At 60.0% G+C, this 27,743-nt stretch overlaps 2 protein-coding genes across 2 annotated transcripts in view; both read left to right on the top strand.

The window, feature by feature from the left end:
* The window catches only part of LOC135444062 (uncharacterized), a 36,340-nt gene extending 18,283 nt beyond the window's left edge, over positions 1 to 18,057 (top strand). The window contains exons 22-32 of the mRNA XM_064705174.1: positions 884 to 1,010; positions 2,638 to 2,751; positions 2,950 to 3,060; positions 4,009 to 4,900; positions 8,515 to 8,992; positions 9,088 to 9,516; positions 9,666 to 10,262; positions 11,397 to 11,523; positions 11,987 to 12,100; positions 13,040 to 13,294; positions 16,214 to 18,057. Of these exons, the coding sequence (XP_064561244.1) occupies positions 884 to 1,010; positions 2,638 to 2,751; positions 2,950 to 3,060; positions 4,009 to 4,900; positions 8,515 to 8,992; positions 9,088 to 9,516; positions 9,666 to 10,262; positions 11,397 to 11,523; positions 11,987 to 12,100; positions 13,040 to 13,294; positions 16,214 to 17,310 (4,341 nt within the window). The 3' untranslated portion in view covers positions 17,311 to 18,057. The remainder of the gene's footprint in view (positions 1 to 883; positions 1,011 to 2,637; positions 2,752 to 2,949; positions 3,061 to 4,008; positions 4,901 to 8,514; positions 8,993 to 9,087; positions 9,517 to 9,665; positions 10,263 to 11,396; positions 11,524 to 11,986; positions 12,101 to 13,039; positions 13,295 to 16,213) is intronic.
* A 3,115-nt stretch (positions 18,058 to 21,172) lies between these two features.
* Positions 21,173 to 26,359, top strand: LOC135443505 (E3 ubiquitin-protein ligase TRIM7-like). The gene is made up of 7 exons (XM_064703746.1): positions 21,173 to 21,626; positions 22,865 to 22,951; positions 23,261 to 23,491; positions 23,810 to 23,832; positions 24,120 to 24,223; positions 24,461 to 24,493; positions 25,495 to 26,359. The coding sequence occupies exons 1-7, from the start codon at positions 21,219 to 21,221 to the stop codon at positions 26,004 to 26,006; spliced, it is 1,398 nt and encodes a 465-aa protein (XP_064559816.1). The 5' UTR covers positions 21,173 to 21,218; the 3' UTR covers positions 26,007 to 26,359.
* The last annotated feature ends 1,384 nt before the right edge of the window (positions 26,360 to 27,743 follow it).

Here is a 27,743-nt window from a genome sequence, read left to right as displayed (position 1 = left end):
CCATGCCTTGGACAGCCCCATTTCCTGTACACTCACAGCCCCATCTCCAGTGCACTGTCCATATCCTGCACTGTCTCCATATCCTGCACTGTCAGCCCCATCTCCTGTGCAGTCACAGCCCCATATCCTGCACTGTCTGCCCCATATCCTGTGCAGTCACAGCCCCATATCCTGCACTGTCTGCCCCATATCCTGTGCACTCACAGCCCCATATTCTGCATTGACAGCCCCATCTCCTGTGCACTCACAGCCCCATATTCTGCATTGACAGCCCTAAATTTTGCATTGACAGCCCCATATCCTGTGCACTCACAGCCTGATCCCTGCACTGTCAGCCCCATCTCCCGCAGTGACAGCCTGATCCCTGCACTCACAGTCCCATTTTGGGACAGCTGCAGTGCTGAGAGCTGTTCATGGCTCCCCCAGAGCCTTGTCCTCCCTTCAGTACCCAGAAGCACCAGCACAGGTCCTGCTGTGTTGGTTATGCTGTACTCATGCGTGTGTGATCTGGGAGGGATGTCACAAATTCCTGTGTTTGGATCACGTGGAATTTTGTGGCTCAGACCCGTGTAACTGGGAAGGCTTGGGAACATCCCCAGGGGCTGTTCAGAGGTGATGAGCAGCAGAATTGTGTCAAAAAGGAAGTGAAAAGGAGTCTGTGCCAGGCCCTGTGCACGGGGCAGTGACAGGAGGAGGCTGAGCAGGGGGAGGTGACAGGGGAAATCCCTGTCGTGTCCCTTGAGGCATGAGGGACGTGGGAAGGAGCAGATGTTCCTGTCTGCACGACACTTGAGGAGTTTGAGCGAGAAAATTGAGTGAGAAAACATCCCCAGGTGTTTTCTTAAATGAAAAACAAACCCTGTGGTGGTGCTGCTCCTTGCAGGTCCCCGTGGCCTTCAACGACGCCTCGTTTAACTTCTCTGAGGAGGAGTGGAAGAGCCTCAACGAGTGGCAGAAGGAGCTCTACAGGCACATCATGAAAGGCAACTACGAGGCCGTCATCTCCATGGGTAATGACAGGCCTGGCTTGGCCCTCAGCCTCCTGGCACTGAGTTTTCCTGGGAGCTGGTGGATGGAACCTGTGTCCTGCAGGGTCAGGGAGGGGTGCTGTGCTCTGGGGAGGTGTCACACAGCCCTGGCTGCGAGTTCAGCCCTCACAGCCACGCCGAGGGTGGAAGGATGTCATGAGTGTCACCGCAGGGACGGTGGCTCCCTGATGGTCCCCGCAGCCTGTGAGTGCTGGGATTGTGAGGAGGAGGAGGAGGAGGGCAAGTGAGAGGAGCCTCAATCCAAGGAAAGCTGGGGAAGAGGGAAGTTCCTTTGTCACGCCAAGGTCCACAGATCCACTGCGCTGGGTGCATCAGCCCGCTGGCTGCTTAGGGCAGCAGAGGGTGCCCTGTGCCCTGTGCCCTGCCCCTGAGGTTCCTTCCAGCCCTCCTTTCCGTGGGGAGTTGTGCACACTTCCCTTTCCTCTCCCTTGAGGGAGAAGTGACGTTTGCCGGGTGCTCTGTCCAGCCCCAGGGAGCCAGTCCTGCTCGCGGTGCTGCGGGCTCTGCTGGGGCAGAGCTGGGGAGGAGCAGTGGCTGGGGCTGAGCTCTGCCTCCTGCTTTCCCCTCAGCAGCTCGGGGCAGTGCATTCCCTGCCAAAGGAACGCGCTCCGCTCGCTCCTGCCAGTCCTGGCTGCGGGAATTCCCTCTGGGGAACGCCTTCCCTTCACAGTGTGTTCCAGAAATGACCTTGCCTTGGCTGGACCAGGGCTGGGAGTGCAGACACCATCCCTGGTAGCCAGACACTTCCCTGTGCTGAGCCCAGGCTCATCTGCCTCCCTGCCATCCAGCTCTGCCCAATCCAGGCCTTTTCTGCTTTTTTCTCCCCGTATATTTCTTTGAACAGAAGTTTCCTGCAGTCCCTGTGTGCCAGGGAGAAAGGGGAAGGGTAACCACAGCCCCCAGTCTCCTGTCTCCAAACCAGTCCTGTGTCCTGCTCCTGAGGCTCAGGGGATCTGGGGATCTGAGCCTGGAGCTTGGAGCACCTTTCTGTGCTTCATCCCGAGGTTTCCCTTGAGAAATGAGGTTTAGGGCTTTGGCTCCCGTGTAAGGCAAACGGATCCACCGCAGCAGAGGTGGAGATTAACCCCCAGGGCCTCCCTCCCTCCCACATGTCTGGAAGTGAAGTTTTCTGCTCTCCGCCCCAGGAGAGATGGTGATTGTCCCCTTTCCCCCACCAAAATCCGCGAGCAGCCCGGGACTCGGACGAGTAGGACGGAGCGGTCCTGGCTGGAGGGAACCGCACGGGGAGGGCAGTGCTGGCAGCTCTGCTGCTGCCCCCGAGCTGACGCCCCCATTGTAATGGATCCGCGGACCTTAGCGCAGAGGAGGAGACAGGAGAGCCTGCAGGTAAGCCTGGCTGCCTTTCCTTCCTGTCCTCCTCACGCTGCAGGCTGGGAGGCGCTGCTCACCTGAGCAGAGTGTGCTCCTGCATCCAGGGCCACGCGAGGTGAGCGGGGCAGAGGGCTGAGAGCAGCTTCCCAAGCCTCTCTCGTTCGTTCCCCAGAGAAGGAAGGTTGGTGGGCAAAGGCTGCAGAGTCTCTCTCCCGCCAGGGCAGGGGAAACATCCTCATCCTCTTTTCATGTGCAGACGCTGCCATTTCCAAGCCTGACCTGCTGACACGGATTGAGCAGGGAGAGGATCCCAACGCGGAGGATCAGGAGGACTCTGAGGGAGGAGAGACCCCCACAGACCCCACCACCGGTGAGCCACGAGGTTCCTGGCACTCAGGGGGGACGTGGAGGCAGATGTGGGGCTGTTCTGTTTTGTCAGCTCTCTCCTCAGGTGCAGGGGGGGCTTTGCTTTCCTGCTTGTCTCGCACCTGATGCATCCATCTCTCCTGGAATCCTCTAAAGCAGCTGGGAGGTTGGAGTGTAACTCCTGCTCTTTCCTCTTGCACAGAGTTTTTCTTCCCTGGGCCCGATGACAGCTCGTGGGGTAAATATGAAGAGACTCTGGCTGAAAGCCACGAAGGCTCTGAGGAAGAGGAGAGCATGGAGGTCCCTGGTACATGTGAGTGCACTGAGCTGCTTTGGGAAGTGTCCCTTGCCTAGATGTGCTTTTGGCCTCCCGGCCTGGTTCCCAGGAGCAGCTCAGCTTTTCTGGATGATGCTTTTTCAGAAAGTTGCTTTGAGTCAGTTTATACCATGGGAGATTCTTCACCCTCAGGCACTGCCCAAGCCCATGAAAGAAAAGAAGTTTTATTCCCTTTTCCTCTGTTTTTTGGGCTTATCCTAAAGCACAAGTTCTTAAAGACCTGTGCTGCTTCAGGAACCCTCTTTTTTGCTCTGGCTACCTATCTATAGCTAGATTATATATATAATATTATATTACAATATAATTGAAGGCAGGAAGTTGCTGGAGTGTGTCCAGAGAAGGAAGTGGAGCTGAGGGAGGGTCTGGAACACCAGGATCAGCTGAGGGAGCTGGGAAAGGGGCTCGGCCTGGAGAAAAGGAGGCTCGAGGGGACCTTCTGGCTCTGCACAATTCCCTGATAGGAGGAGACAGCCAGGGGGGTCAGGCTCTGCTCCCAGGGAACAGGGACTGGAGGAGAGGAAAGGGCCTCAGGCTGTGCCAGAGAAGGTCAGGTTGGAAATTGGTAAAATTCTTCCCTAAAAGAGCCTGTTACACACTGGGACCACCCAGAGCAGTGGTGGAGTCTGCATTGCTGGAGAGATGTGACATCCGTGTGGATGTGGCGCTTGGGGACATGGTCAGGGGTGGCCTTGCCAGTGCTGGACTTAATGATTTCCGAGGCCTTTTTCAACCTCAACAATTCCAAGATTCCAAGTCCAATCCCTCTGGACAGAGTAGGTGCTCCCAGCCGGCCTCAGAGCCCCGTCAGTGCCAGGCTCTGAGCTGGGTGTGCACAGCAGAGATCCTCCGTGTCCCAAGGGCGCTGAGTGAGTAACCCCCCAATCCCTGACTGCCCAAATGACACCGGTGTCTCTGCTCCACCAGACGAACAGCCGTGCGATGAGGAAGGCTCCGAGCGCCTGGAGCTTTCCAGGTCGTTGACAGGAAAGTGGGAAGAGGAGGAGGAGATGCAGTCGAGCAGCAAGAGCCAGAGCGGGTCGGCCCCGCCGCAGCGAACGGCGACGGGCAACGGGCTGAGGCGCTCGGTGCGCCGCGGGAGAGACTTGGCCAGGAAGGATCCCGAGGAGGCGGCGGCCGACAAGGGGCCCTACATCTGCTGCGAGTGCGGCCAGAGCTTCCTGGACAAGCAGCTCTTCGCCACCCACCAGAAGGCGCACGCCAGCGAGGAGGCCTGCACGTCCCTGGAGCGCGGCGAGAGCTTCCGGCAGAAATCCAAAGCCAAGGGCCAGGGCCCCTCCCGCTCCAAAGCCTCCAAGCGCCCCGACGGGGAGAAGAGCTCGGGCTTCAAGTACGGCTTCGTCAGGCACCAGGTGAACAACATGGTGGAGAGGCCCTACACCTGCTCCCAGTGCAAGGAGAGCTTCAGCCTGGAAGTGAGTCTGATCCTGCACCAGAAGCTGCACACGGGGAAGGGCGACGGGCCGCTGACGTGCACCTACTGCGGGAAGGACTTCCGAGACCTCTCCAAGGCCATCCGCCACCAGCGCATCCACACCGGGGAGAGGCCCTACCAGTGCACCGAGTGCGGCAAGAGCTTCATCCGGCGGGACCACCTGCTCAAGCACTGGCGGGTGCACACCGGGGAGACCCCCTACCAGTGCCCCGTCTGCGGGAAGCACTTCCGCTACAAAGAGTCCCTGAATTGCCACCAGAAAATCCACTCGCGCAACCCGCGGCCCGGCGAGGATTCCCAGCACAACCTGGGCTCGGCGGGCACCCAAACCGACCATTTCTGCGTGAAAAAAGAGACTAAGCAGTAGCCGTGGTGGGGCCGGGGCAGGAGGGCTCGCGGTGACCGTGACGGTCTGGCAGGTGGACGTGCAGCATGATGGCAGGTGACTTGTATCGCAGCTAATCCATGTGGTCATGCTACGAAGCCCGCTTTGGTGAAGCATCCAAGGAATTCCTCTTAAAGACTCTGCTCGGCCGGCCCAGGCGGCTCTGGGACCCCGCGGGCTTCCGTGGCGCTCCCACCGCGGCGCAGGCCCCGCGCTCGCTGTTCCCCACGCAGGGTTGGATTCTGCCCGTAGAGAACGATCCCGAGCGATTCTCTGGGCTCCGTATTTAGCAGGTGTTCCCCCACCTATCTTTGTGCATATTCAGGAGTGACAAGCTTTCGCTTTCTTTTTTCCACTCGTTTCACTGCAAGGCTGGAAGCGCGAGGAGGGAGGGAGGGAAGGAAGGCGCCGCTCCCGGCCGGCCGCTCCCGCTGCGTCGCCGCGTCCCCAAGGCTGCGAGGCCACGACTGGGATGAAGGCCAGAGAGAGGCGAGGCAGAGAGAGGCGATCGGGGCGCGACGTGGGATTTGTGGAAGGCGCAAAAGCGGAGAGGAGAGCGTGGCAAAGAGCGGGGTGAGATAAAGCAGGTGCAGGAGAAGGGGCTGAGGACATTGGAGCAGGAGGAGTCGGGAAGGGCAGCGTGCGGAGGCGTGCTGGGGTCGCTCACACGAGGAGGACGCGTCTCCGAGCTTCTGGAGGTGTCACTGGCACCAGCCGGGCTGTGGTTCCCCTCTGGCCCGAGGGAACGGCGCCGCTGGGCCGACACACAGACTCCTGACAAATGAAGGTGATTTTATTTCTATTTTTTAACTGGGTTTGGTCTCACTCAGGTAAGTCAGACGAGTGAAAGCAGCTTCTCCTAACCCCTGTAAAGAGCTGTTTGGTTTTTAGTTAACCTAGAAGTAGTCTTATTATTATTAATTATTATTATTATTATTATTATTAATTATGATGATGATAATACTACAAGGAAAGGTGTGACACTATATTTCACAGTTGCTCTAAAACACTTCCATGTATGCGATAACCGCCCGGAGTTTTCCAGCTGTTTGTGTAAATATTGGATGACTTCTGGAGCTGTTGGTGTTGTTCTGAGGTGGCTGTACGTGGTGTCTCTTTGCTCTGTATTGTCAGCTGCTGGTTTGTGACCTTGTTTTGTAATAACTTTTGTAAAGTCTGTCAATACAGTGTTTCCATTCTGAATTCCTTGTCAGCCCTTTGTGAGTACCTGCAGCTCCTTCATCCTGCCCCTGGCTGGAGCTTTTCCAGCTCATTGTGGAGCTCCTTCATCCTGCTCCTGGCTGCTACTCTGGAGCTTTTCCAGCTCATTGTGGAGCTCCCTCATCCTGGTACTCAGGAGCTTTTCCAGCTCATTGTGGAGCTCCCTCATCCTGGTACTCAGGAGCTTTTCCAGCTCATTGTGGAGCTCCCTCATCCTGGTACTCAGGAGCTTTTCCAGGTGATTGTGGAGCAGTGAACAGCACAAACCAAGCTGAGCTGGAGAGCCAAGCCTGGCAAAGGAGGCTGCTCTGGGATGCTGCATCTGGGATTGGTGGTTTTAACTTGATTTGGGTTTGTGCCTGTGCCACACACAGATGGGGCTGTGGACAGCTGAGGAATCCTTGGATCCGTGGTGACAGGGAGAAGCACTGGTGGCTGTGGCCACCTTGGAGCTGGGATCATGGCATCAAGGGATGGCTTGGAAGGGGCCTCACAGGGTGCCCAGCTGGTGCCACACACTGGGGTTTTCTTTCCAGGCTCCCTCTCAGCCCAGCATTCCTCAGGCTCTTCCCTGTCAGAGCCCAGCACACAGAGAGTTCCCTCTCCCCACCAGAGACCCCCCGAGCTCCAGCGAGCCCCAGGGGTTCTTCCAGCCTGGGACTGGTGTGGGAGGGGAGAGGGCAGCCCTGAGGTCACAGCCACCATGGGAATGTGGCACTTGGGGTCCACAGAGACCAGGGAGTGCCAGAGTCCTTCAGCCACCCCAACCCGTGCTGGGTGCCCGGGGGGGTAGAGTGAGTGACCCAGTGAATCCCCCACGCTCTGAGTGACCCCAGTGAATCCCCCCAAGTGAATCCCCCACACTCTGAGTGACCCCAGTGAATCCCCCACACTCTGAGTGACCCCAGTGAATCCCCCACACTCTGAGTGACCCCAGTGAATCCCCCCCAGTGAATCCCCCACACTCTGAGTGACCCCAGTGAATTCCCCCAGTGAATCCCCCACACTCTGGAGCCACTCTGTGGAATGGGGCTGCCCCACATGGACATGAAGATGCTGGAGATGGATTATGGGGAGAAAGAGAGAGAGGGAAAAGAGCTCAGGGAAGGAACAGCCCGTGGGATCCAGGCTGGGGAGAGTGGGTGCTGCCAAGGGTGAGGCTGAGCACAGCTCTGAGCACACAGGGACACCCTGGGGACACACGAGTGTCCCTCTGTGGTCACACAAGGCTGGTCACAGGCACACAGAACTCCAGGGACACGGCTGTATCCCTGTATCCTGCTCACTCCACTCCTGGCAACAACCACACCTGGTGCTGCACACCCATCTCCACATGGACAGCGTGGAGTCCCTCAGCCAGGGTCAGGCACTCCCTGTGCACTGGGATGTACAAACCCCAGCCAGGGACACCCCTGAATTCCAGAGCTGCTCCTGGTGTCCCCTCCTGATGGATCAGCCCTGGACAGGGGTTGTGGATCCCTGGTACAGCCCAGGAGGGGCTTGGACAGGGGGTCTTTTCTTGGGGGTCCCCACCTGCTGCCACACTCCTGTCCCCCCCTAAGCCTGGGTGACCCATCCCACTTGTCCTCTCCCTTTTCCCACAAGCCAAAGGGATTCCTGCCCTTCCCTGTGCTCAGTGCCACCAACTTCCCCCCCAAGGTGTGCAAGGGCTGTGCCAGAGCAGGCAGGGATGGCACTGGCGAGATGGGATAAGGAAGGATACAGTGGGACAGGATGAATGGAATAAGATGGGATGGAACTGGATGAGACATGGATGGAATGGGATGGGATGGGACAGGATGGGATCAGCCAGGGTGTATGGAATGGGATGGGCCGGGGCATGGAGAGACAACGAGAATGGGTGGGACAGGAGGGCACAGATGGGACAGGGCGTGGTGGGATAGACAGAATGGGGCAGGACAAGATCGGGAAGAACAGGACAGGATGGAGTGGGATGGCAGACAATAGGAATGGATGACGTGAGACGGGAGGGGATGGCACAGGAGAGGACGGGATAGGATGCGATGGGACGGGACAGGATGGGGATGCGATGGGATGGGATGCTGCGGTCGGGTCCGGCGGGGAGGCCGAGAGGTGGGAGAGGAGGGGTCGCTCCATTTCCACGGCGCCGCCGCCTCCGGCCGCCATTTCCGAGCCCGCAGAGATGGGCGGCGGGGACCCGACGGGCGGGGCCGGAAAAGCCGCCCCGGGGCCTCCACAGTGACCCCCTGGTCCCTCCCCTGCCCCGCCATGTCGCAGCGAGCCCCCCGCAGTCTCTCGCTCGCCCCAGTCAAACCAGCCCCTCCCGTCACCTCGCACCGCACCCCGTTACTCCTCGGTCCCCCCGTCCCCCCTGGCTCCCCGCTGCCAGCCCAGCTCCTCGGGCAATCCCGAGTGCCGCCAACGGCCCCAGCCCCGTCAGTTCTCCAATCCCTTGGTCCCCGCAGTCCCCCCGGTCCCCATTATCGCCCACGGTCCCACAATCCCCCCTCGGTCCCCGCGGTTCCCGGTGCGGGCGGTGCCGTGGGGGGGCCCCGACGGGGCGGGGCGCTGATGCCGTCGGGCCGCCAGGGGGCGCTGTGCGGCGCGCGCCCGCCCCGCTCCGCCCCGCTCCGAGCGCGGTCCGGCGGCGGCAGCGCCCCCTGGCGGCGCGGCGGGGCAGCGGCGCGGCCGGAGCGCCGGACCCGGACCCGGACCCGGAGCCGCGCTCGGTGTCGGAGCCGCCGCCGCCCCCGCCCCGCCGCCTCCGCCCGCTAGGCCCGCGCCGCCTCCGCCCCGCCCCCGCCGCGCCGCGCCCCCGCCCCGCCGCGCCGCCCCGCGCCCAGCCCGATGCCCGGCGGCGGGCGGAGGTGAAGCAGCGAGCGGGCGCTGGATCCTCCCGGCCGCGGCCCCCGGGGCCCCGGGCACGGAACAAAGGGCCATGGCCGAGGGGGCCCCCGCTCAGGTAAAGGGCGCCCGCCCGGCGCGGGGCCGGGCCCGGCGCGCACCGCCCGCCCGCGGCTCGCGGGCCGCACGTCGGGGCTCACGGGCCGCGCCGTCGGGGCCGCGGCGGGCGGGGGGGGCGGCGGGCGGCGGGCGCTGTCAGCGCGCGGGGCCGCGGCCGCCCCCCCGGGGCGACGGGCGGGGACGGGACGGGCGGCCCCGGGGGGGCGGCGGCGCCGCGCCGAACCCGCCCGGGCCTCCGCGGCCGGCGGCGCCCGCGCTGCCGTCGAGGCCGGGCCTGCTCGGCCGCCGCGCCGCCGCCCCCCCCGCCGCCGGGCCCTGCGGCCCCCCGGGACCGACCCGCCGCCGCCCCCGCCTCCCGTGTCACCGCCCGGTCCCCATGGCGACGGGGCGCCCGCAGCCCCCCGGGTGTCCCCTCGCCGTGCCCATGGCAACGGGGCTCGGCCCGCCCGTGTCACCCCGCGCCCCCCCCCCTCCCGTGTCCCCTCCGGGCCCCGCGCTGTCACCTCCCCCCTCCCCCGCCGCCGCGGGTCCTGCCCGTCCCGTGGGACCGGCACGGGGCCGCCGTAAGCGGCTTAGCGGGGACACGGGGACGTCCCCGCCGCCCCGGCGAGCGCCGGGCCCTGCCGCGGCCCCCCCGCGGGGTGCGCATGGCCCCGGGGATGTCCCCGTCGGCCCGGGGGGCCCTGTCACACCGGGGAAGGGCGGGTCTCTATCACCCCGGGAGGGTCCCTGTCCCCCTGGGGGCATCCCCGGCCTGACCCCGCGCCCTTGTGTCCGCAGGCGCCGGAGCCGGCGCGGCCGCCGCGCTGCCCCTCGCCCCTCCGGCCGGCGGCCGGCCCCGAGCGCACCTCGGAGCGGGAGACGCAGACGGCTGAGCTGTCCCTGACCGTGGTGGCGGCCGTGCAGGCGGTGGAGCGCAAGGTGGATTCCCACTCCACCCGCCTGCTGGACCTGGAGGGTCGGACGGGGATGGCGGAGAAGAAGCTGATCGACTGCGAGAAGACGGCGGCGGAGCTGGGGAACCAGCTGGAGAGCAAGTGTGCGGCACTGGGCACCCTCATCCAGGAGTACGGGCTGCTCCAGCGGCGCCTGGAGAACATGGAGAACCTCCTGAAGAACAGGAACTTCTGGATTCTGCGGCTGCCCCCGGGCAGGAAGGGGGAAGTCCCCAAGGTAACGGTGTCCTGGGGAGCGGAGGCGGGCGCTGCACCCGAAATGCTCCCTGGGGTCCGGCCCAGGGTGGGTGAGCGGGGACAGCCCCTGCTCAGGTGAGCCTCTCTCGCCATTGCAGCTCCCCATTGCAGCTTCCCAGCTCATCCCCTGCTGGGGCTGAAATACGGAGGGACAGAGGCCTGGGAGGACATCCTGGTACTCAGGCCAGAGGTTTCAGTTCTGCTCCACTGCGCTGCACAGGCCTGGGGCCGTTGACTCTTTTTTTGTTCTTTTTTTTTTTTTTGGCCACAATTTCTAGAAACCCTGCAGATTTTGTGGTTTTTCTGTTTTGACCACCTTGATGCTGCAGAGTCTCCCAGGCCAGGGAAGGAGCAAGTGGGAGCTGCTGCTGCAGGGAAGGGGGAAGCTTTGGGGTTCAGGAAGGCAGATGAGCTCCCTGGACATGGCTCTGGAAAGAGCCCACCATCAATATTCAGCTCCTACTTGAATTTCACAGCCTTCCTGCTGAAAGAGTGTGCAAATGAGACCATGTATGACATGGGAGAGGGAGTATCTGTGGAGAGAGCTGAGAGGATCAGGAAAAGGTGGGTTCAGACCCTGACACCCCATTAGTGCAGTTGGGGGACAGAACTGGAGCGCTGTGTTCCCTCTGAAGAGCTCCACTCCAGCACGGCACAGTTTGCACATCCTGAATTTATCCTTAGGAATTATTCCTTGGCTAACAAGCTGGGAAGCTGCAGATGGTGGGCACACAGTAACCAGGGATAATGGGGAGCCCTGTGGGCCTGGGTAGAGTTTTCCCTGGAGTTCTGGGGTAATTGAATCCGGGAGTTACGTCAGCTCATCCATAGGGATGAGTCCAGCCCAGCTCCTGGGTTTTCTCTCCCTTGTGGTCCCCCAAGCCTGATCTCCCTGCAGAGAGCGGGGACTGAGAGGGGGAGCTCAGGGTCCTTTGGGGAAATCCCAGTCTGTATTCACCATCAGGAACCATCCATTTGGTTGAGTCATTTATTCCCAAAGAAATTCCTACCCCGGAGTTGTTTTAAATGCAAAAAGCAGCTCATGGCTGGCCTCGGAGGAGCTGAAGCCTGGCTGTGTCCAGGCTCCTGCTTGAAGGCAGTGTTGGAATTGCAGGTGCCGGTGACCTTCGATGACGTGTCCGTCTATTTCAATGACAAGGAATGGGAGAAGCTGGAGGAGTGGCAGAAGGAGCTCTACAAGAATGTGATGAAGGGGAACTACGAGTCTCTGATCTCCCTGGGTAAATACGGGGTGTCCTTGCCCTTCTGAGGGACAGGAGGCTCCTTCTGGCTCCTCCTTGGAGATCCCCTTGGATGAGACCCAAATGTCCCATTTTAAAGGCTTGAGAACACAGGAGGATGTTTTCAGTCTGGGTTTATTCCAGCTCATGCTGTGGTGGTGTTCTGGCTGGGCGAGGGATGCCCTCTGGGCAGGTGGGGTGGAGACCTCCCAAACCTCTTCCAGACACAGTTATGCCATCCAAAACCTTGATGCTCCTTCCTTCCCCATGGCTGTTGGGAGAGTTTCCCTGCATCCTCTGGGTGTGCAGTGGGTACCAGCCCCTGCACCCCTTCAGAGGATTTTGCACCCGTGGATGTTCCCGAGTGTCCTCACGTGTCCCCCGCGCGCTGGGAAGAGGTGGAAGCCAATATCAGATTCCCAGTGCAGTAATTCCTCTCTCCCACCCCTCTGTCTCTCAACAGACTATGCAATTTCCAAACCTGGTGTTTTGTCTCAGATCGAGCAAGGGGAGGAATCTCGGGGCAGGAATGAGCAGGACCTGGAGGAGAGTGAGATCATTACTGATGCCACAGCAGGTGAGGCGGCACCAGGGCACCAGGGCAGCCCTGGGTTGTGTTCCCAGGAGCTGCTCATCCCAAGGCTGCAGCAGATGTTGCTGGGAGCTGTGGCTGATGTGGTTTATCACGAGAAGCCTTGCCTAGGAATGGGATAAATTGGGCTGATTGGAGGTTTGGTGTCCAGCTACAGCTCAACATAGAAACCAGGGCAAGCAGAGCCTGGAGAGTTGGGCACTGGGAGCCCTTCCCAGCAAGGGAAGCATCTGCAACCAGACCAGGTCCTCAGGGAGCCAGTGTGCCCAGCAAGGACAGAGAATTGGGTCCCATTGGGAGATCCCATCCACCCAGAAAATCCTCCACCCTCTCTTTGCGTGGATGGTGCCTGGGTTTATCCTTGGAGCATCCTCCCAGGCAGGGAAGCCTGGTCCCAGGCTGTGTGCAGGGAGATGGGATGGTGAGGGCCAAGACTGGGCTGGGAATGGGGCACCAGTGACCCCGAGTCCCAGAGCAGCTCCTGCTCTGTGATAAGGGAGCTAAGGAGATAAGGAGGTGGCCTGGAAGAGTTGGTGTCACCTCCACTTGTCATCCCTGATTCCAGGCTGTGGATGTGGGGTCACACCAACGCCCTGCTTGTGCTCTCCATCACAAGGATCTTGAAATTAAATTGAGGCCAGTGGGAAGGGGAAAATCACAGACCCACGTGGAGCTGCAGCTGGGAGATGTGGGGTGGCTGAGGGGTGCCCCAGGCTGGGTGGAGCGAGCTCCCTGTGCCTGTGAAGGGTCCTGGGCTGGAGCTGGGAGCGTGGCAGGGATGGGTGAAGGGCAGGGGTTGAAGGGAGAGCAGAAGGGAGACCCCTCAGTGGGATCAGCAGCTGGAGCCAGCGGGGATTGCTGGGAGCAGGTCCCTCATTCTGGCTCCTGGGAGTGATGGCAGGTGGGAATTTCTCGTTGCTGCAGCTGGAATAAGGGTGGTGATCAAAACAGAGGAGCTCCTTCCTGAAGACAGCCCCGAGAACCCCGAGCTGCACGGGATGTCGGGGCAGTCCGAGGGCAGCTTCCAGAGCCCCGACGAGGAGGCGGCCTGTGAGAGCCCCTACGGCTCCGTGTCCCCCCCGAGGGACCTCCCGGGCACCAGCCTGGGCGACTCCTCCGAGTACGGAGCCGACTTCAGCGAGATCCAGAGGGTCATCGTGCACCACGGGGGCTGCACAGGTGAGGCACTCGGACACGGCTCTGCACACCTGGGGTGTCAGGGACTGGAGGCCTGGGGGCTGTGGTGGGTTAGGAAAAGGTGGGGAAGGGGTTGGATGGACAGGAGGAGTTAATTCCCCCCCAAAACCAGCACCAGAAGGAAAGTTTCTGGGTGCAGTGACTTCCAAGAGTGGCTCTGGTCACGCCTTGAGCTTGGAGGAAGAGGCAGCACGTCCATGGTGGACACAGAACGTGGTCTCCAAGGGCTCCTGTCCTGCTCAGGAGCAGAGCAAACACTGCCCAGCCCTCTGAGTCTGGGAAAAGCCCTGGTTAGCCGTGGAGAGCAAGGGAAGATGTGTCTCAGGCTGTGTTCTGTGAGAGCCCCAGGGAGCCCTGCTCCCAAAACCCCGCTGTGGCAGAGGGCAGGAGGTCGCTGTGAGGTGTGGAGGAGCGGATGGTTGCACACTGGACACTGCTGGAGGAATGTGGGAGGTCCTGCAGGTTGCCACATGTGGGAGTTGCTCAGGGCAGCTCCACAGGATAAGGGTAGGGAAGAATGTGGCTGGAGCTCTGTGATTTGTGAGCTCCCAGGAGGGAAGGGGAAGGAAGAGGTGATTTGTGGAGAGATGATAAGATGGCACTGAGTGTTTCATGTGTAGAATTCTGCTGGTGGAGTGGCAGATACAGGCCAAGTCCTACAGATGTGCTGTAAGGCTGGGGATGGGAGAGCAGGGAGATGAGAGGCTGGGAATGGTGGGTTCCTTCCTCCTGACGGCTTTGTGGTGGTGTAACACAAACCAAGACACAGAGAGTTGGGCTCTTGAGGGCCTCAACTCCGTCTTGTGGGTGCTGTGGTCTGCTCAAGGCTTTGTGAGGGAAACCAGCCAAGCCACCAGGGGGCTGAAGCTGATCCTTGTCTGAGAGCCACTGCCTTTGCCAGGGCATGGGGCCGGCTGGTGGGGCTGGGCAGGAGCTGTGGCTGTGCTGCCAGGATGGGGGGCTGAGCCCCCAGGCCCACAGAGGGGGCAGGCAGAAGGACCTGGGTTTTCCCTTCCTCAGAGGGAAGAGGGCCATGGCTTTGAGACATCCGCTCCCATCGGTTTCCTTTTCTTGGGAAAGTGTAACTGCTCCTCCTGGGAGAGCATTTAGGCCTGGCTCACAGTCCAGTGTGGGGTGACATGGGGGATGACCTGTGAGCCTTTCCTTGGGCTGTGCTGGCTGTGTGTCCTGCCATGTGTCCCTGGGATGGCTGCTGTCACCAAACAAAGTCCCCGGCTCGCTTCCGGCCTCGGTGACACGAAGGGGAGCCTGGCCTGCTGCCATCCATCTCACTGCCATCCATCCCGCTGCCATCCATCCCACTGCCATCCATCCCACTGCCATCCATCCCGCTGCCATCCATCCCACTGCCATCCATCCCGCTGCATCATCCGCTGCCATCCTCGCACTGCTCCACCGCTGCTTCATCCCACTGCATCCATCCTGCATCCATCGCTGCATCCATCCGCTGCCATCCATCCCGCTGCCATTCCATCCGCTGCCATCCATCCGTGCCATCCATCCACTGCCATCCATCCCTGCCATCCATCGCGCACTCGCTGCCATCATCCCTGCTCCATTCCATGCCATTCCATCCCATGCATCCATCGTGCATCCATCCCACTGCCATCCATCACTGCACCCACTGCATTCCATCCACTGCCATCCATCCCTGCCCATCCTGCCATTCTCCCACTGCCATCATCGCTGCCATTCCATCCGCGCCCCTGCTGCCATCATCCACTGCCATTCCCGCTGCCATCCATCCCGCCTTGCATCCACTGCATCCGTCCCACTGCATCCACCCACTGCCCTTCCATCCCATGCCATCCGTCCACTGCCATCCATCCTACTGCCATCCATCCCGCTGCCATCCATCCCACTGCCATTCCATCCCGCTGCCATCCATCCCGCTGCCATTGCATCCCGCTGCCATCCATCCCGCTGCCATCCATCCCACTGCCATTCCATCCCACTGCCATCCATCCCACTGCCTGCATCCGCTGCCATCCATCCACTGCATTGCATCCCGCTGCCATCCATCCCCTGCCATCCATCCCGCTGCCATTCCATCCCGCTGCCATTCCATCCCACTGCCATCCATCCCACTGCCATTCCATCCCGCTGCATCCATCCGTGCCATTCCTCCGCTGCCATTCCATCCGCTGCCATCCTCCGCTGCCATCCACCCCGCTGCCATTCCATCCCGCTGCCATCCATCCGCTGCATTGCACCAGCCATTCCATCGCTGCATCCATCCACTGCCATCCATCACTGCCATCTATCGCTGCCATCCATCCACTGCATCCATCCGTGCTCCATCGCTGCCTCATCCTGCCATGCATCCCTGCATTCATCGCTGCTCCATGCACTGCATCCACGCTGCTGGGCGCTCTGGGAAGGAGAGGGCTGGCTCTCTCACCACACCACATGGCAGCAGGGCTGAGGGAAGGGGACAGTCCCAGGCGGGCTGTGCTGTCCCCAGAGCAGAGCTGGCAGCCCCGTGCTGTTTCTGTCGAGTGGTGTTGTTGCAGTCCAGTGAAAGGGCAGCAGATGGAGCTGCTCTGAAATCACTCAGTCACCCAAGCCCTGGTGAACCAATGGTGCTTTTATCCCTCACATTCTGCAGCAGCTCAAAGTTGCCAAACCTTTTGGCAGGCAGTGGGAGCGCACCCTCCAGAGGAGCCTGGCTGGGGTGATTTGTCTGAGCTCCATGTCTGGGGGCACATGGCCCATCCCAGCACTCCGGGCTCCACTTGCAGCCCCATTTGTGGCACAGGCTGGCTCCCAGTGCACAAACAGCTGCAGGAACCCATGCAGGTGTTTCTGTAGCACCCAGAGGTATAAGAGGCCACCCCGTCCCACCCAACGACCCTAATGCTGTTTGATTTTCCCCCTCAGAGGATGGGATCGTGATCAAGACAGAAGAGGAGGAGGAAGAGGAGGAGGAGGATGACCCTGACACGCTGGAGCCGTGCCCCATGTTCTCGGGCCGGAGCGAGGCGCCGGCGTTCCCCAGCCACGAGGCCGGGCTGGGCTGCGAGGCGCAGTGCAGCTCCAAGGCGCAGCCCCGCAGCCTGGCCCGCGTCAGGAAGCCGTCGGCCTGCGAGAGGGACTCCGGGGACATGAAGCCGGCCAGCGGGCAGCAGCGGAACCGGACGCGGGAGAGACCCTACATCTGCCCCGAGTGCGGCAAGAGCTTCATGCTCAAGATCAACTTCATGATCCACCAGCGCAACCACCTCAAGGAAGGGCCCTACGAGTGCCACGAGTGCGACCTCAGCTTCCGCAACAAGCAGCAGTTCCTGCTGCACCAGCGCAGCCACACGCGCCGCGGCGTGGGGGTCCCGCGGCGCCCCGAGCACGGCCTCAAGCCCCCATCGCGGCCCCCGCCCCCGGGGAAGCCCTACAAGTGCTCCGAGTGCGAGAGCAGCTTCAGCCACAAGTCGAGCCTCAGCAAGCACCAGATCACCCACGTCGGGGAGCGGCCCTTCACCTGCGGCGAGTGCCGGAGGAGCTTCCGCCTGCAGATCAGCCTGCTCATGCACCAGAGGATCCACGCGGGCAAGAACGAGATGGCCTTCCTGTGCCCCCAGTGCGGCAAGAACTTCACCCGGCCCTCCCACCTGCTGCGGCACCAGCGGACTCACACCGGCGAGCGGCCCTACCAGTGCAGCCAGTGCGAGAAGACCTTCAGTGAGAAGTCCAAGCTCACCAACCATTACCGCATCCACACGCGGGAGCGCCCGCACGCCTGCGCCGTCTGCGGGAAGGGCTTCATCCGCAAGCACCACCTCCTGGAGCACCAGCGCATCCACACGGGCGAGCGGCCCTACCACTGCACCGAGTGCGGCAAGAACTTCACGCAGAAGCATCACCTCCTGGAGCACCAGCGGGCGCACACCGGCGAGCGGCCCTACCCCTGCACCGAGTGCACCAAGTGCTTCCGCTACAAGCAGTCGCTCAAGTACCACCTGAGGACGCACATGGGAGAGTGAGGGGCTGCCGAGGCTTCCTCTCCTTCCCTCCCTCCATCCCTCCCTTCCTCCTCGTCCTCCTTCTCCTCCACTGATCTCTCCCACCCTCCCTCCATCCATCTCCCCCCACCCCGGCTCAGGGCATGGACATCAAGGAAGCTTTGTGTGGTAGCGCCGCTGGTCTGGTGGAGACTCGGCTGATTGGAAATAAATTAATGAATTAAAGCAAGCAACGCGCGGCAAAATTAAAAGATTATATATATTAAAAAAATTAACAGAAGCAGCTGATTTAGGGGGAATCCTCACCAACAAGCAAACAAACCACCAACAAAAGAAACCTGTACACAGGGTGTTTTGCCAGAGTAGGACTCGTAACTGCTTTTTAAATCTACTGTTTGGTTTTTTTTAATAAATGTGGAGGAACTTTTTATTTGATAAGCAACCTAAGGATGGGCAAGATTTTATTTTCGGGTTTGTTTTCTGTTTGTTCGGTTTGGTTTGTTTTTTTTTTTGTTAACTGCTCTGTAGGCTGATTCTGGCACAGTCACTTTTTGTCCAGGAGCTCTGTGGAGGCGCTGCTCCGGTCCGGGCTGGATATGACAGGAGGAGCTCCAGCCGGGGGGGAGGTGAGTAATTAACAGATGCAGCTGATGAGGAAGTTCTGCGTGTGTCTAGATTGGAAGCACTGATAGGTGCCTGCCCGGCTCGCGGGGCTGTGATGCACTCCTGAATTATACAATAGAATAAAATTCTAGTTGCAGTAAAAGACCCTTTTTCTGGTAGGACCCCTCCACAAGGCTCCCCCAAACACTCATCCCCAGCGCTCAATCCTCCCACCGGGGCTGGCCCTGCTGCCCCCGAGGACATGGGGTGCTGTGAGTCTGGCCATTGCCTGATGTGGGGCCAGCAGGGACTGAGAGCAAGACCTTGTTGTGTTTAACTGCTCTGCTGTCCTTGAGCCGCTGCCGGGGGCATGGACCGCGCCCTCCTCAATGGCAGGAGCGGTGGGATTCCTGCCCGGGGGAGGAGCAGCTCCAGGCTGGCTCCAAGGAAAGACCTCCCTGCTCCTGGGCACCTGCTGCTGGGGTGGGTGGGACACGATCCATCCCCCTGCTGTTGGTCTGAGCTCCAGTTTGTAGCAGCTCAGTTCCTGGGGATCCCAGCTCGTCCTGGCTGCAGCTCCTGAGCTTGGGCTGTGGCTGGGAGAGAGCCATCCTAAGGGCTGGGATGGGGCTGGTCTGGTGACACCAGCTCCCTGGAGCGGGCCGGGCTCCTTCCTGGTGCTGTCAGATCTCATGTTGGACAGTGGCATCAATAAACACAGAGATGATGGGAGTTGTCAGGACCTGTTAATGCCGTTGCAGAACCACAGTCCTCATCGAGGATCTGGTGTATGAACCCCTCCTAAGTTGGGATTTACGACCTCTACGGTGCTAGAATGTGCCAGAGGGCAGCGCAGCCACATGGAGCTGCTGGGAGCCACCAGCGCCTCATTGCTGTCGGTAGCAGCATTTTGGGGCTGCCTGGGCAGGCTCCTGCCCGGGTTCCTGCCTTCCCACTGCTGGGGTGGTGCTGCAGCTCCCTGGAAGAAGTTTGGGGTTTCAGGTCAGGGCCTGCTGTCTGACAGGAGCTGACACTTCCACCTCTGGAAGTTGGCCAGGCTGGATGAGGCTTTGAGCAGCCTGGGACAGTGGAAGGTGTTCCTGCCCTTGCAGGGAGGTGGAACAAGATGAGCTTGGAGGTCCCTTCCCAGCCAAACCATTCTGGGATTCCATGAAAAGTGCTGTGCTGGGGCTGATGTCCTGGCAGGGAGGTGTGGGGGCAGGACAGGAGGGCCTGGCTGCAGCCCTGTGTCCCTCAGCAGCCTCCCTGCATCCCCCTCACCAGGACTGGATGCAGGTATGGGCAAGGAGGCAATGAAAAGCAGAACTGATTCTGGTTCTCTGTGGCTCGTGTCCGTCACACTGGCACTGACAGGGACCTGGCAGAGTCCTTTTTTCTTCCTAAGGATGGATGAATTCAGCTTTTTATTGGATGCAGGCCGGAGCCCTCGTGGCCGGAGCAGCCGGGCCTCGGGGGCATTTCGGGCGAGCGGGCCGGGGCCGGCAGCGCAGGGAGGCAGCGCAGGATCAGCCCGGGCTCCCTCAGGCCGCAGCTGCCGCCCCGACACAATCCCTTCCAAGCGCCCGGAGCCAGCCCGGCTGGCCGGGAGCGGCTCCGCCCAGAGCCGGGCCTCGGCAAGGATCGCAGGGTGTCCTGGTTTAGGGCAACTCTGGGAGAAAAACCTTTCAAGGGTTTTCCTCTGGAAAGCAAATTCAAGCGGCCCCTCCCGCAGCTGGTTCAGAAAAACATTTCCGTGGAGAAAAGTTGAAATAAATTTTTATTTAAGGGGCAAAGTATTCATCAGCAGAAAATATGGAACAATATTCCACAATAAAAGCTATTGCTGCTCCAAAAGAGATGGCAAACTCAGAAAGTCCCCTTTGTCAGCTGTAGCTTGGCTCACTTAATCTCTTATCGGTCCCTCAGGCCCAGGCCTGGTCTGCTGGGCCAAATGTTGGAGCTGCCGGTGCTCTTCGGGCTGTTCAGTGCAGAACAGGTTTAAACAGCTCCAAGGAAAAGGAAAAGAAAACCCCACAGCCCAGAGATCTTCTCTGCCTCAGCTAGCTAAAAGTAACTAAGAGCAAAGAAGAGCTCTGTCCCACTGCCTGTCCCTGCTGCAGACAACACTGAAGCGCAGCAGGAATGTGGAGAGGAGGACAGAGTGCAGTTTTCTGAAAATAAACTCTGTGCTTCTTCTTCTGACCCCCTATTCCCTGTCAGAACCAATCCTAAAGGTGCAAAATTTATTTCTGAGCGACACAGACAAATAGGGATTCGAGAATCATGAAGTCACCTCAGGACACAGTGCAGGGCCTGGAGATGAGATTTCCCCATGACAGTGTGGGAATCTACAAAATTAGAGGGATAATTAGAGGGTTTTAGGGAAAGTTGCAAAAGGAAGCTTTAGCTACAGCAGCCCATCTCGTTCGCGTCTGTAAACAGCCCCCTGGCCAGCATCAGGCAGCTCTGAGCCACCGCCACGGCCGAGCCAGGCTGGACGCGTTCCAGCATATTGATGACTGTTATAAATGATCAATCGTGAGCCAAATTATCAAAATGTCCGAAAAGATTTATTGATCTTTCTGCGCGACCCAATTACGGACTTCGAAACCACCACAGCCAAAGAGGCAGCGTCGAGCCCGGGTTCGGTTCAGGGTGAACCTGGATCCGACCTCTATGGCATCGGATTCCCCCCCCTCCTTCACGAGAACCGCTTCTTGCCGTGAGGTTTTACACAGTTCATTGTGCCCGAGGTGAAGGAGTCCCAATTTCTTTTGTTACTCTTCACATTCATCGCTGTTTCTTTCAGTGTGCAGAGCTGGACAAAGACCGTCTCCAGGTGGACAGTCAGCGTGGATGGGATCCGGGGAAGCCCTGTATTCAGACCTATAATTCTGGGGCGCTGGCTACCTTGATTGATGTAATCGGCAGGGCGATGATGGCTCTTGGGCGGTTTCTTAGATCGCTCTCAGATACCGGTGATCATCGTCCTGGAAGCGTCTATTCTTACGCGAAAGCGTCGGTCGTTATTTTAGCCGTGTGTCCGGGAATTCTTTGGAATCTGAATAGGCATCTGCTCTCGAGCCGCGTGTGGTCAGAGACGCGTTTCGGATTTTACAGTCTTATCACATACATTCTTTATTAGCATGAATTATTTCTACGGTATATTACAATGACTAGAGGAACTGAAACTTGAAACCGGGCGCCGGCAGCACTACTCCCGGAGCAAGCCCCGCCTGCCGTGCAGTGCCGGCCGTGCCCTGAGGGGAAGGCGCGGGCCCAGCCCCGCCTCGGCACCTTCCCGTCTATTCCACTTCGTCGCGGCCATGGCTGAGGAGCTGCTGGCTCTGCGAGAGCAGCTGTTGGCCGATACCACCTGCCCGTTGTGCCTGGATGTGTTCGAGCAGCCCGTGCTCACGGCGTGCGGGCACAGCTTCTGCGGGCAGTGCCTGGCGGCCGTGCTGGGGGACCCCCCGCGCCCCGCCGCCTGCCCGCAGTGCCGCGCCCCGCTGGAGCCGGGCTCGCAGCGCCCCAACCGCTCCCTGGGCAACGTGGCCGGGCTGGCCCGGTCCCTGGAGGAGGTGGCGGCGCGGCCGCGGTGCCCCCAGCACGGCAAGGCCCTGGCGCTGTTCTGCGAGCCCTGCGGCGCCCTGCTCTGCGCGCCCTGCCGGGACGGGCCCGAGCACCGCGGGCACCGTGTCCGCCCCGCCGAAGAGGCCACCCGGGAGCTGAAGGTACGGGGCGGCGGCGCGAGAGGGGCCGGGGGCTTGGGCAGGGGCTGGGGGCCTTGGCTGCCCGGGCTGGGGCGGCCGAGGGGCACAGCTCAGGCTCCCCTCCGGCCACAGGCGGGGATCCCCTGCAGCAGGGGCTGGGCTCCCTCGGGGACAGCCTGGGCTCCCCTGTGGGCACAGCTCCGTGTCCTGTCCGGGCACACATCGGGGCTCCCTCGGGGACAGCCTGGGCTCCCCTGTGGGCACAGCTCCGTGTCCTGTCCGGGGACACATCGGGGCTCCCTCGGGGACAGCCTGGGCTCCCCTGTGGGCACAGCTCCGTGTCCTGTCCGGGCACACATCGGGGCTCCCTCGGGGACAGCCTGGGCTCCCCTGTGGGCACAGCTCCGTGTCCTGTCCGGGCACACATCGCGGCTCCCTTCAGGGACAGCCTGGGCTCTGCTCTGCCCACGAGCTCCTCTGGCTGTGGCTCTGGGTGCCCTCCGTGCGCGGCTGGGGCTGCTCCGAGCAGGGTCTGGGCTTCCCTCAGGGCACGGCTCTGCTTCCCCTCCACACACAGCTTGGGCCGTGTCCCCGGCCAGCCACGGAGCTGCGGCCTCAGGCGGCGGCTGCCCGGGCTCCGTGTCTGGCTGCCAGCTTGGGCTGCTGTAGCCACCGTGCTGGGGCTGCTGCTTCTGCCATGGCCTGGCCCCAACCCACGCAAGAGCCCAGGTCCCTCTCCCTGCTCACCCCTCGGGGTCCCCACATGGTCCCTTGTGCCCCACATGTCCCCAGCCAGGCTTTCTCCCCACAGTGTGGGCTGGGGTCTGGGCTCACTGCAAGGCAGGAGATGCCTCAGAGCAGGAGGAGTTTGTGAATACTCCAGCAAATTTATGGGGTGTGTCTGAGTCCCTTCTACTGGCACTGCAAACCTCTTCCCAGAAATCACACTTCCAATGTTGAGAGTTTTTTTTTTTTTTTTTTATTCGAAAAACTTTCAACCCCACAAATGCAGGTTTCCCATTAATTATTCCAGAAATGTTTCTGGCCATAAGACCTGTAGATAAGGAACTCCCCACCTGAGTCTGAAGAGTGGAGGTGGTGTCACTGATCTCAAAAACTCACTCCCAGACACTCAGGGTCACCCACAGTGCCTCCCCAGATTGGGATTGTCCCACAGGTGTTGTTTGGTGACATCATCTCCCTCCTGTGAATGCCACTCCAAAATTAACACAAATGCCATTTTTTAATCCCTTCTCCAGAAGAAACTCCGGAGAAACCTGCTTTCTTTACAAGAACAGAAGAAAAAATTGAATCACAGGGGAGACCAGAAAAGTGAAGACCTGCAGGTGTGTGTTCCTCTCCATGCCCCCCACTGCTCACCCATGTGGCTCCCCAGCAATGTCCCACCTTTCCCTCTCCCCATATATCCTTATCTCCTAATCCCTGCCAACGTTCTTTCCTCTGTCCATCTCATGTGGCCTCCTTGGGCCCATCAACATCCAGACTTGCCCCCCTGTGTCCGTTCTTCCTGCTGTTCTGTTGCAAACCTCTGGTCCCGTTGTGTGTGATCCTTGTCCCCTCTCTGCAGCAGCCGTGTCCCTGCGGGGGCAGCCGGAGCCTGGCTGGGCTCAGGGCCTCCGTGCGGTGCCTTGCAGGTGACAGTGAGGTCGGAGCTGCAGCGAGTGGCTGAGAGCTTTGAGGAGCTGCAGCAGTGCCTGGAGGAGCAGAAGGAGACCCTGCTGGCCCAGCTGGAGCAGATGTCCCAGGAGCTGGACAGTAAGAGCGAGGAATACACGCACAGGGTTTTGGAGAGGCAGTCGCTGCTGGACACGGTGATTGCGCAGATCCAGGAGAAGGAGGAGCAGCCGGCGGTCGAGTTCCTCAAGGTGAGGCAGCATCAGCCCCTGGGCACTGTGAGCCCTGCTGGGGCTGGGGACACCCAGCTGGCACCCTGTGCATGCTGGTGGAGGCTGGGGCCATGGTGGGACACTGTGCTGTGACACTGTGACATGGCGTGACACTGGCTGTGACACTGGCTGTGACCCGCCGTGCCGCTGTGGGTCAGGGCCCTGAGGGAAGGCAGGGTTGGGATGAGGGGTGGGCTCAGCCCCAGCCCCCTTAAGCTGCTTCACACAGCTGGGCAGCCACTGCAGCTGCCTGGCCCTCGGCAGTGCCACAGCTCTCCTGTGTTTTCTCTCTTGCAGGATGTTGGCGCAATCCTGAGCAGGTATGAAACAGGCTCGCTGTCCCTCTCCTCCTGCTCAGCTCCTTTGGGCAGAGCTTTGGCAGCGCTGCAGGAGCTGCCAAGGAGGTGGTTTGCCCCGCTGGGGATTTGGCATTCCATGGGATGTTACCAGGGACCAGAGGCCACTGCAGCCCTCCTAAAGATGGGGTTCATGTGCTGATAGCAGGGACACAGCTGCCCTGGGCTGTGGGGCTGCAGGGATTTCCCTGTTTCCCTGCTGGCCCTGGCTGGTGGCTGGGCTCTGAGCTCCTCTCCCTGCTCCCCTTCAGCTGTGAGGCAGCCAAGGCCCCGATCCCAGACCCAGTTTCCCCAGAGCTGCAGAGGAGCATTCAGAAAAGCCAACAACTCATGGCCATGGTGCATCAATTCAGAGGTAAAGCCCTGCTGGCTCTGTGCTGTGCTTCCCCTGGGCTTGGCTGGCAGTGGGAAATCCTCACTGCCTGCTGCCTCTGCCTGGGGCTCAGGAGCAAAACGGCTGCTCCAGATGGGAACCCTGCCCAGGATGGGCTTTGCTGGAGCCTGGGGCTCCACATCTGGCTTGCTGCCCTGCTGGGGAGCAGGACAGGTGCCACAGGAGAGACTCTCATGCATCTTCCTTTCTTTCTTCCAGTGAACCTGCGGAGTGAGATAGACTGGGAAAGGGGTAAGTTTGTGGAGCTGCTGAGCACAACTGAGTGGGAAAAGCTTTCCAGGATGAGGGTCCTCATGTCCTTGGTGCAGAGATGGGCTCACAGCACATCTAAACCCAGCATCTCTCTAGAGCTGAGTGCTGTTGTTTTGACTGGGCCTGCTGTAAAACTCCAGGTCTGTCCCTGTGCCAGGCAGCACCAGGGATGCTGTCCTGCGATGCCAGGCCAGGGCCAGGACAGCAGGAGGCCGTGCCCAGTTAAGCAGAGGGGCTGTAGCTGATTTTAGCTGGCATTTAGGTGTGATCAGAAGTGCTTCTGCAGGTGCTCAGAGCCCTCATGATGCAGCATTGCTGGGCTGAGCTGTGGCTGGCACCATTTGTGCTGAGGCCGCTCTCCACACTCTCCGTTTTTGGGATGATGCCCTTGAGCCCAGCAGAGTCGTGCCTCAGTTTCCCCCCTGCAGTCCCCGGAGCAGTGGGTTGGGCAGAGGGTCTGGGCTGGTGACACCGCACAGTGACAGCTGTGTGGCCCTGTGGCACGGCCACGGGATGGCAGCAGAACATCCCTGGTGGATGGGCAGCTGGGGCTGTGCAGCTTTGAGGCTGCCTGCTGGCTCGGCAGAGCAGGCTCCGAGCTGGGGGAGCCCTTGGCACAGGAGCAGGGACTGGCCTGGCCCCTCGTGCCTTGCAGCACTGCCTGCTCACAGCCACGGCATGCCCTGCTCCCCACGGGCTGCACTCCCCAGCAGCTCTGGGAGCAGCTTGAGCAAAGCCCATCGTGTCTGTCCCCTGCCTGTGGGGACACTGCCTGCCTCAGTCCTGCCTCAGGGAGCATCTTTTCACCCTCGGCTGCCAGCGTGGGCACAGTGAGGCTCCCGTGTCCCATGCCGGCCGAGGGGGCTGCAGGAGTGCCCCTGGTGCTCCCAGGACAGGAGGCAGCCCCGTGGTGCAGGCTGGAGGAGAGGTGCTGGTTCTGTTCTCAGCAGGCACGCACTGATGTTTCTGTCCCCCTTTAGAGCAGGTGACGCTGGACCCAGACACGGCACATCCTCGCCTGATCCTCTCAAAGAAACGCAAAATGCTCCAGTTCGGAAATGAAGAACAAAACCTCCCTGACAAAGCCAAGAGGTTCAAAGGCAGCTACAGCGTCCTGTGCTCCCAGGGGTTCACATCTGGGAGGCATTACTGGGAGGTGCAGGTCGGGGAAAAGGGCTGGTGGGCCGTGGGGGTGGCCCTGGAGTCCGTGCCCAGGAAGGAGCCAATCTGCCATGGCAGCTCTGAAAAGGTCTGGGTGCTGCAACAGCACTGGGGCCACTACTGCGCACTCTCTATGTCCTCCGAGTTGCTGGAACTCAAGGAAAATCTCCGGAGAATCAGGGTCTGCCTGGACTATGAAATGGGCCAAGTGACCTTCTACAATGCAAAGGATATGACGCAGATCTCCGAGTTTAAGGCCACCTTCACTGAGAAAGTGTTCCCGTATTTTTCAGTCTCCTCAGCAGTAACCCGCATCCGGGTGTGTCACTGACAGGGTGGGATGGCTGCCGGGCCCCTGTTGCATTGCCCTAAATTGTTGATTGTTCTTTCACACTGGGTGAATGGAGATTAGCACTGAATAGTCTTTATACTGCACTGAATAGTTTATGTTGTATCACATGGTTTGTTGTTCCCCTCTCCTACCACATGATTTCCTTCACCCACCCCTCTCCCCAGTACCCTCCCCAGTACTCTGCCCTGGTTTACCCCTCCTCACTGGTGTCCCATGGGCTGTGCTCCTCGTCCTCTGCCTCAGTTCCCCGGGTTAAAAGTCTCCCAGCATGAGGCAACAGTCTCTCTCCCACCTTGGAAATAAACGTGCCACGTTGGTCTCTGCATGGAGAAGAGCGCTTCTGGTCTTTTGCTTTCATCCGTGTGAGATGGAGTGGGCTGGGGTCCATGGCTGGCTGGAATGCACCCAAACAGCCCGTCCAGACACGGATTCTTACAGGGCCTGCCCGTGCCCTTGGCTGGCTGAGCAGGGAGGAGCTGTGGCAATGACACGGCATCACTCTGCAGCCTCCCTGCAGCTCTGCCTGCCCTGGACCCTCTCTGCAATTTTCTGCATCTCCTCCCGCCAAGTCCTTTGGAGCATTAAAGAAGTGCTGTCCTGCCTGGGGCTGTCTGCCTGCTGCTGTCCTGCCTAGGGGCCATGGGGATGGTGTCCTACCTCTCCCTGTGGGCACTGAGGCCACACAATAATCGGGAGGGAGGAGGGAAGAGGCTCTGATTGTCCATGCCAGCCTTTGGCAGCACTGCAGGGCTGGAGGATGCAGCCACCCTGCACTCTGGAGGCCAGGCTGGAGCCCCAAGCTGATAACAATGCCTTGAATATTAGGTTCCATATTCTTTGGATTCTGTGCTGCTTTGGTGCGTAGCTTTAAACTTCTTGTAAAGAGTTTGCAAATTCTCTTCACAGGGTAGGTAGACAAAACAATCCTTTTGTAGCTTGAGACCAAGGATACAAGGCCTAAGACCAAAAAGTACAAATAGTGAATCAAAGAGGGAAAACCAAGCAGCATGCAGCTTCCATACCTAAAGCTGCAATTGCTTAATTAACACCAACTCCCAAAAAGACCACTTTTATGATGCAGAATATATTGTTATCTTATTTCAAGGTCCCATACCTTCTCAGGGTTTTCCTAAGGGCCTCTCTTCACAGCACAGACTCCTTCTCCTGCAGATTGTTCCTTCTTCCTCAGGGCTCCAGCAAGGCTCTCCCTGCCTGGCCAGCCCAGCCCCTTTTTATCCCAGTTATCTTCATTGCTCACAGCTGCAGCCCACTGAAGGACATCACAGCTGCAGCCCATCAAATACAACTGGGAGTGACTGGGGCAAGGCCACCTATACAATACATATATTTTACTATGACTCAATGGCCACCTATAGAGCACAACTTCTAAAGCATGAGACCACACTTATAAAGTGTGAGCGCTCATCCATTTTGTGACCACTTTGGGTCCATCTTGGGTGTAGCCCTGGCCGGGCTCTTGTGCTGCCCAAGGTGAATCCATGGAGGCCTTGTAATAAATCCCTGCTTTATTCTTTGAGAGCCACCAGCTGCTCATTGCTGTGGGTGGCAGCATTTTGGGAATGCCTGGGCAGGCTCCTGTCCCCGATGGTCAGGGATGACACAGACTCCAGGTCAGGAGGCTGAGAGGCCAAAAGCCCTGCATTTATTAAACCCCATCTATTATAAACTGTCTGCTACAGTTGGACCTGATTGCTC

The sequence above is a fragment of the Zonotrichia leucophrys genome, chromosome 2 (genome assembly GCF_028769735.1).
Source record: "Zonotrichia leucophrys gambelii isolate GWCS_2022_RI chromosome 2, RI_Zleu_2.0, whole genome shotgun sequence".
NCBI classification, from domain to species: Eukaryota; Metazoa; Chordata; class Aves; order Passeriformes; family Passerellidae; genus Zonotrichia; species Zonotrichia leucophrys.
This window is presented reverse-complemented; position numbering and strand designations above follow the sequence as displayed.